Here is a 9,278-nt window from a genome sequence, read left to right on the forward strand (position 1 = left end):
GAGCTATCCTAGTGTAAGTGCTTAAAATTCAAATAACTGCTAAATGTGTACAGTAAAACAGCATCGTTAGGATAGTGATGGCATCATGCTTTATCATATAACTATAGTATTTATTGTAAAGATTCACTTTCCAGAAGCTCACAACTTACATGAATTTCCACAGTAAATGCCATATTTTTAACATACTTCATGCAGAGGTGATTGTTTTACTCCCACAATCTCAGACACTAGCATTTAATTTTATTTATTCCTGTAAAATGACGAGGTGGTCATCCAGGGTACAAATTGTTACTCCTTTTGCAGCCCTGAAAGGAAGAGGAGATTAATAAAACCTCAGCTGAAGGCAGAAACTTCTGCCACTTCATCATCTTCTGCACCTGCACGGTCGACAGCACTGAGACACGCTCCGCCTCAGATGAACGGAAAAGCCGCCGAGGCCGCCTCCCTCGTGCGGACTCGAAGCAACAGAGGGATAACAGACGTGGCTGTCACAGAGCAACCATCCACTTCTTCAGGAGCAAAGCCTTTAACTATAAAGCCTTTAATTACAAAGCCTAATACTACTGCAGGGTCAGGAAAGTCAGGCAAGTTGGGGTGCTTTTGGTTTTGGTTTTCTATTAATTAAGCCATGAATGTTTTTTAAGATAAAACCAGCTCTTTGGAAATCTAGTATCTTTCTCTCAGTTAAGACTGGTTCTGTTTTCAAACTGCTGGGCCTTTGAGGCTCTTCAGAGGAAAATTGAACAAGTTAGGCTATGTTGTTTTATCTAGGAAGCTTTCTCCCTTTTGGATCACAGAGTCAATTTGTTTGTAGTAGAACATGAATTCCATTTTAGCCCAACAAGATTGAATGTAGTATAATCTACTTGAGTTAATTTTTTTTTTCTTTTTATCCTTCTAGTACTGGAGAATTCAACCAAACATTCCAAGAACCAGAATATTGTATCAAACCCTTCCCCATCTGATTACAGTCATAACACTAGGAATAACTCCACGAAAGAAAATCCTGAGAAAGAGAAGCAAATCAAGCGCAAAGTAAAATCTTCCACTGTTAATCCACAAGGTACCAAATTTCTCTGGAACTTCCTCCCCACCCTCAGAGTTATTGATGTAGTCACTGTAGTGTTGTACTTTAGTTGTGGTAATTTGGGGGTAGAGAAATTAGAATGCATGATGATTTTGCAGAATAGGGAAATCTAACAAAACAACTCAGTCACCATTAGTTTCCTTCTTGATGAATTAGCATGGTTTTGACACCATTTCCATGGTGTGCTAACTGTTGTTTAGATGATTTTGAGATGTTAGCATCTCAAACTTGTACCTTAATTTAAATTATTACAAATGTCATGTTAAAAGTTTCTAAATTCCAAAGCAGACTTCTGCATGGTCACACTTTAAATCCTGGGTGTTTAATCACATAAAACTTCTGTGGGTTATATTTGGGTCACTAACACTGAGTGTGATGACATTCTGTGCAGCAGCAAGCATAAAGATCAGAGGACCCCAGCTGCAAATTCATTCTTTCATTTTTTGGCACAGGAAAAAAAACCTATGCAGTGTTTACTGCTTCTATTTAGTATATTTGAATGGCCTGCTTGGACCTAGTTCATGAAATCTCCTGAGTGAGCTTGCTTGGTCTTTTGATGTCAGAATACCTTAAAATTCAAAGCTTCTGTGGAGGTTGAAATAAGATCTCCTAGTCAGAAAGCTTTCCTGTTTATGAAGGAGCTTTGAAATGTTCATAAGATGCTTTAAGCAGGTAGATCCACTAAACATCTTTTCTCTGAAAATGGGGACACAGTAGTCTGCAAATTGGGTCCCATCTAATTAATCTGCCTACTCCTTGTAGTCCTCTCCCCAAGGAGTTCTTTCTTACTCATCCATGCTTCTGAAAAAGTAGCTCTTGATCTGATAAGTGAAATCATCTGTCCATTGCTTGTAAGCTTTCTCACAAGGGCCCCAGCTGTTCCCACATTGCATGGCTAAATATGCAGCTGTTACAGGATGGGATGTCAGGGATTTCTGAATGTTGTTGACATAGTCCTGTCTCCTTACATCCACTCATAGGACAGAGGAGGCCTGTGCTTTTAGTGCATGATGGTGCACATTCAAACACAGCAGAAGCTGTGCATGGGTGTTTCATGAAAGGGCTGCAGGAACTACCATGCTCGCTATGAGCCTGTTCTTGGCCATATTTTAGGCAAGGCTGTGGTGTCAGAACATCTTTCTAAGAGGCCCCACTGAGAAAATTGATTACCCCTCACATAATGAAAACTCATACCCTGTAAAAGTCTCCAAGCAAGTACATTCTGCTGTCTGTTAGTATGAGAAATCTGTACAAATTTGATACAAAAGATGGTACCTCAGGTTGAAAGAAAATCTTTATTTCTCCAGAGATGACTTACTGTGAAGCATTCCCAATCCTTGCACCATTCCCAATGCTTCTTGAGCAACCTTTTTAGAGTATCTAAATCTATCTTTTAGATACCTTTTTAGAGTATCTTTGCAGATACAAAATAGGAGTTCTGTCCACTGGTGTTGTACCATTTGAGAAACCCTTCAGCTCTTCCCTTTTTTCCCTTCTTTGTCCCCCCCCTGCATTTTTCCTGGCTTTTTTTTGTTTCTTGGGGTTTTTTTTCCTCACAGCTACCATGTGCTAAATCCAACTAGAAGTTAATCCTCATTCCATTGTAGAACAAAACTCTCTGATCTCAACTTTGGGTTTCTTAGATTTTGACAGATTGGCAATCACTGTGAATCCATTCAGATATTTTAGTAAGAGTTTTATTAAGGCAGTGTGAAAATGAATGTAAATGCAAGTCTGTTATGTGACGTGTACATTTCTGTACCATTTCTTTACAGCAGATTGCAAGAACAATGCTTTGGCATCAGGAAGCATTCAGGTAAATGGACATGGAGGACAGCCTTTGAAACCTCCAGTTAAAAGAGGTCCTGGACGGAAGCCCAAGGTGGAGACTAATAACAGTAGCTGTGAAGTGGTGGTGCACAAGAAAAGAGGCAGGAAACCAAAAAAGCTACAAATTGTTGAACAGCAAAAGGTTGCAGAGCAGAATACAATCCAGACCACAACGGATTTACCAGAGGAAGCCTCTGTTTCTACTGCATGCAATTCTCTTTCTGAAAATAATGTGAAGGAAGACTTGTTACAAAGAAAAGGCCGAGGGGGTAGAAAGCCAAAAAGGAAGATCAAGAGCCGCCAGCCAGGCTCAGACCTCTTAGCTCCTGCAAATGTTAAAATGCAAACAAGAAGCAGGAGGAAAAAGACACATGAGCCTATGGAGGAGGGTTCTGAAGAGCTTAAAGATTCTGAACCTCACATGAGAACTAGAAACCAGGGTAGGAGGACAGCCTTTTACAATGAAGATGACTCTGAGGAAGAGCAAAGGCAGCTATTGTTCGAAGACACCTCCTTAACTTTTGGAACTTCAAGCAGAGGCAGAGTCCGAAAGTTGACTGAAAAAGCAAAAGCTAATTTAATTGGTTGGTAATTTTTACCAAGGGTTATACTTCAGAATGCTATGAAGCAGGTACAGTTAAGGAACAGCAGAACAGACTTCTGCTTCCCTGCTGCTATTATGGGTTAGAAGATTATGTTCTGATTTGAGGAGAAAAATTTAGCAAAATGATAAACTGAAAGAACATTCTTTGAAAGAAATATATATTTTAAACTTTTGCTATTTATTACCCTCCAAATAGGTTATACATTTCAACAGTCATTTTGTTCACAGTTGAGAATAATTGAAGCAATTTCTGACTGACGTACAGAGTTCAGAGCTACTCTGCTCAAGTAGTATGTAATATCTCTACACAATTGGAAAAAGGTAATAGAACTTTTAATTGCCACAAATTGAAAACAGAAATCTATTTTTGACCAAGCAAGGTACACTTGGATTGTAAAGTCAAGTCGCCTAGGAAGGCAGACTTTGGCAAAAAGTGGCAGTAAATTCACTTGCATTTCTATAAAATAATAAAATACCAAACTTTGCTAATCTGAAAAAGTTTAATTTCAGTTGTGATGGAATATTCAGCTGCAAAAGAAGCCTAGCACAGGCCATTGTTTATCCAAGTTCTGCCAAACATAGCAAAAATGTAATCACAAATATATATATCCACATTGGAAAAAGTTTGACTAATGTCTAATTTTTCAGACCTTGATTCTTGTATCAATCACTAAATCTCTGTTTATTGTGCCAAAGACTGAGAATCAGTGCAGTGGAAAACCTTTTTTTCTTTTTGAGTGTCAGTACAGCATACCATTTGCAGTGATAAAAGCTGTGTCTTGTTTTAAATAGTAAGTTGTTAACATTGTTCTGAAATGTATCCTTTTTGGTACTTCTGGTAGAAAATAATGCACTGGTGGGGTCCTTTGACAGAGATGTTTTAGTCTAAATGTATAATTGGTTAAAGGATTCAAGGAAATTACAGGACAGGTATGGAATTATGATGTTTACTTTCTGATCCAGATTGATTGTTGTTTCTACAACTTTAGACATGCTTAAGAGGCTGAAATGACCTACAAAGAATAGTGTATGTGTATATATTAATATATACATAAACACATATGTCTAAAATATTACCCAGGTATAAATTTTTTTCAGGATTTTTTAGATAGCACTAGAATTGAAAATTTTAAATGTCATACTTTATAGTTTAATTTTAAGGGGAAGATTGGTTATTTTCAATTATTAGGGTTAAAAGGCCAAATCACTTTTTATGCAATCATGTTTTATACAGTGGTCTCATTGCACATTGTGTTTTTCTGCACTTTTTATGGTATATCACGCTGACATATGTCAATATACACCCTAAAGAAAAATTCCATTTAATGATTGTGCCTTGTATTCTATTATTTCTTGCATCCTTACTAAAATTAAGTTGTCTATTGTAAATGATAACTATATGACTTAGGGGAATGTATTGTTATATGTACTGCTCTGGAAAAGAAAAGCAGTTATTTATTTGTTTATGGTACATTTAGTTATTTTATACCTTTACAAACAAACCTTAATACCATTTTCTATCACTTAAAAAAGTATTGTCCAGTTTCAAGGAAAAAAATACATGAGAAGTGGTATTTACTGAGATCTGGTATGGTACAAAAATGTAACCAAAATTTTCTGGTTATACTTTTTTTGTTTTTACACATCCTCTGCACTGTCTGGAAGGGAAGACATGCAGAATTAAGATATTAAATTTGCACAGATTCTGTATATGTGTTTGAGACCTGATTCTTCACTCTTTATTTTCTTACAAAAAAAAAAAGCCTAAAAGTTTGAAGAAAGAATATTGGTATTTTCCACCAACAGTAATATAAATAGGCTACTGTGGATAGCAGATGAGTATCCACCATACCTAGTTTTAGGTAGTTCATTTTGCTACAAAAAATGGCTGAGATATTTTCCAGATCCTCTTTGAATTGTTATGGATTTGAATTTGGGGGCCAGGGAATAGTTTGTATTTGATTTGTTGGTGTATTTATTTGTTCTAACAAGTATTTCTTTATCATCTGATTAAAATGGAGTCACTAAACATGTGGTAAGATAACAAGCTACGTTTGTACAGTTGCAATACAGCTTCACAATTCAAAACTGATTGATCCTACTTGTTAATTTTGTCTAATCTCACTGATGAAGGCAATCATTTGAAAATGTGTAATTTCCTGATGTTATCTGCATTGTAATATATAAAATAGATTATATCTAAAATTCATTTTCTGTATTTACTCTGTTTGTAATAATGTTTTATATGGCATGTTTATGTATATATTTATATATCAAAAATACCATGTGTGTAAGTTTTGGAGACTGAAATAATCTGTGTTCCCTTAACAGCAGGGAGAGGAGTGTACATCTTAATTTTACAAAGGTAGAAGGCCTTACCTGCAGAACATGGGTACTGCTTCCCACCCAGTAATATCGGTGACTTTAGCCAGTAACTATTTGATTCTTATTAGACACATTAATGTTTTTCCTTTAAAAATAAACTGTGGATAATTTGGGTCAATTTTTTATAGAAGCAACGCTAAACATGTATTAGAAATTAATACCAGATTTATTTAAAATTTATATTTTTTATAATTTAATTTCACTAGGTTGCAAACTTTATTTATGAGACTTTAGTCACCATCAGACTGTATTTTGGTTGGGGAAAAATTTATTATTTGAGGTGGTTGTAAGATACTGTATCAATACAGAAAAAGAGCTTTTGATTACAGAGTCTTAGATTTTAAATGTGAGCAATAAACTATTGGTCAGTGTTCTGAAATAATTTAAGATCTATAGTTATGCATGTTTTATAATGCCATCTCAAGTACCTAACAACTGGTTCAGAAAATGGAGTATCAAAACCTCATGTGATTGTTTTACATTTGCATTGTAAATAACATAGCTTCACGGCCACATACATGCAAATGATCTGGCAGCAATTAATTCAGTTTTATTCATTAAATTCGTTTATATTTGACATGGATATGAGGATACTGTTCTGGTACTTCTGTGCTATACTGGGAAACGTTAAAATTGGTATTTGCTCCTGAGTGGTATCTGGATAACAGTGTGTTAACTGCCAGTGAGGAAATACTTCTGCTTCTGTCCTAAGTGTGCTCTAAATGTTTAACAGGAATCATTGTGCCTGTGCCTACATACTTAACAACTCTTTACCCCACTCTGTTTCTGTTGTGAGTGTGTTCTCTGGGAACTGAACTGAAATCTTACCACTGTAGTGTTCATTACTATTGTCAATATTGAACTAGAGCTCTTTGTCACTCGGCAGTGACCAGTGATACAACTTACAGAGAAATGTCTTCCTCCAGTGATTTGACTGCTGTGATAAAGATTTACAGATGTTTATTTGTACAGTGTCCGGTTTGTACCTGTGATCAGTTTGTTGGTAGACTTGTAAGGTTGAGTTGGTTGAGTTAAATATTACTATGGCTTAATATTTGTAAAGCTATTAATTGATGAAGGACCCTGATGCAGCACGTATAGATATTAATATCTATTCAAAAATAAATTGTAGTGTAGAGACAGTTTATTCACTATACTGCTGTACAAATATTTTTAAGTACCAATTCTGTGCCAGAGGCTTTTGTCTTACCAAAAAAGGACTACATGCAACACAAAAAATAGTCTGTCCATTCAGTAATTTCAAGCTTGTTAGGATTTTTGCACCGCATTTTTAAATATTTTGCTCACATTTGTTGGATTGAGGACTACAAGTAAATGCTTTAGTGTGTAGTTTGAATTTAGGCACATGTTAAATAGTTGATTGGTTCTTCAAAAGCAATAGGCTTAACTGGATGGGACCCCTTTCACCCTGTATTTATATGGTAGATTGGAGGTGAGAGGTTTTTAAGCTCCCTTTCATCAGCATTCACATTTTATTTGTAGCATGTGAATCTTGCTGAGGTAATTTTAACATCACTGGTCAATTAAAATATACCCATACCACAATATTTACACTGTGTCCCGAGTCCTTACCTTATTCTAAAATAGTGTATTTTTGTTGACAGTAGATTGTCAAAGGTTTTTCTTTTTGCTTTTTTTTAACAGTGTTATAAAATCTTTAATTATAACTCTGCTACAGTGCTGTGATAGAAAAGGTAGAGGGTTTTGAAAACTCACCTAGAAACAGCAAAAGCTCATTTTCTGTTTATGACCAAAATGAAGACAAATGAACTGTGTAAAATGAGTATATATTTTCTTTTATCCCTGAAGTTCTTGTAACAGTTTGGTTTCCAAGGGGACCTAGATATTCAACTGATAAAAGGGCTGTTAGTTTTCTGCTGTAAATTACTGTATATACTTGTTTGTTCATATGCAGAGGAAAGTGGATTACATTTCATAAATCTGGTCAAGGCTTGACAATGTGTTTCAAGTAACAAATCTGGCATTGACAGCTTACGTAGCTTCTTGTTTTTGAATTGTGAATACAGCTTGCTGACTTTCTATGATGTCTGGGGGAAACCAGCAGGTAGCTTTTAGACCAGAGCTAACCTCCAGGTGCTCTTGTGTTTCTGCTGGATTTAATGCGGGAATTCGCCATGTCACTTTTACAGTGTGTTGGAGAAGGAAACATGCCAGGAAGCCAGATTAAAAGACATCTTAAATTGCAGAAAAAGGTGATTAGCTGCTTCCCCCTCACCACCTCCCCCCCCTTTTCCCAAGATTCTAACAGCCTCAAGGCACTCTAGAAAGAAACCTTATATGCTGCAATAAAATAAGGGTGAATAAATTTAGCTTTTAGGAGATATGTAGTGAGACAAGTAGTCATTTGGGTCCTTTTTAATGCAGATAAATACATCAGGAAATTCACTTCAATTAATACAAACAATACATTTTAGGGAGGGAAAGTAGTACTATACTATGAATTTCTACACTGAAAGAACAAAGAATGAGGTCACACAAATTAGGAGTAGAAGGAAATAGAAGTACCCATCATGTACTGCGTGATGTACACGTACTGTTTTGTGCTTACAACTGTGCAGGTTGCTTTGCTAATGCATTGAGACCATACAGAAGTTACATTTTTGGACCATACTAAAACTGCAGAAGTGTGGTGGACAACTGGATAATGATCATGTGTGAATTAAATTCTGTCATAATGTTTCAATATGTATAGAATGGAGCTCAACTTCAAGTAAATTACCTAGAAAGGTTAATTTTAAAACTGACAGATTTTCAGATTAAAAATTACACTTATTTTGTACAGAATTATGTAAAACACAAATCTGTTGTATGTAATGAGTAACAGTTTTGAAAACTATAATTCTTTAGCTTTATCAAGGCTTTTTTCCTTCCAGAAATCTAGATTATCATGTTATATATAACCTGAAGTATCTCACCAGGATAACAGTGCCCTTTCTTTTTGTACATATGGATTGGAAATTTCTTTACTGTTATGTGGACACTTTCTATGTTAGTTTTGATGCATAATACTTTGAATCCTTTTATACAAACTAGAATGTATGTGTAAGAATTACTGTCACTGCAATGTAGTAACTACAAACTTATTTTTAAATAAATAGAAAACATGTTTTTCTAAGCTGTCCAACAGTGTTTGCTTCTATCTGGTAATTTACTGTGCTGTGGGATGATTGGTTGTGTGTTTTTCAGAACTCCTTAAATTCAGCTCCTCTTGATTCCCTGTGGAATATGGAATAGCTGTATCTGGTAGGATGGTATAGTGAGTTGGTAAGTGGGAACAGACAGAACTGGAACTGGAGCACTCTCTGACTCTGAAGAGAGATCAGAATTTGC

The 9,278-nt window shown here is 35.7% G+C and overlaps 1 protein-coding gene across 2 annotated transcripts in view; it reads left to right on the forward strand.

The window, feature by feature from the left end:
- The window catches only part of PHIP (pleckstrin homology domain interacting protein), a 108,889-nt gene extending 99,817 nt beyond the window's left edge, over window positions 1–9,072 (forward strand). The window contains exons 38-40 of one of the 2 annotated variants that reach the window (XM_071444345.1): window positions 304–584; window positions 902–1,063; window positions 2,866–9,072. In XM_071444345.1, coding sequence (XP_071300446.1) covers window positions 304–584; window positions 902–1,063; window positions 2,866–3,509 — 1,087 coding nt within the window. In that variant the 3' untranslated portion in view covers window positions 3,510–9,072. Of the gene's footprint in view, window positions 1–303; window positions 585–901; window positions 1,064–2,862 lie in introns of both variants that reach the window. The other variant, XM_071444335.1, reaches the window with a different exon arrangement.
- Window positions 9,073–9,278: the final 206 nt, after the last annotated feature.

This window comes from Agelaius tricolor, unplaced genomic scaffold (assembly GCF_023055355.1).
Source record: "Agelaius tricolor isolate 1412-34295 unplaced genomic scaffold, bAgeTri1.0.p SCAF_1, whole genome shotgun sequence".
In the NCBI taxonomy this organism is placed as follows: domain Eukaryota; kingdom Metazoa; phylum Chordata; class Aves; order Passeriformes; family Icteridae; genus Agelaius; species Agelaius tricolor.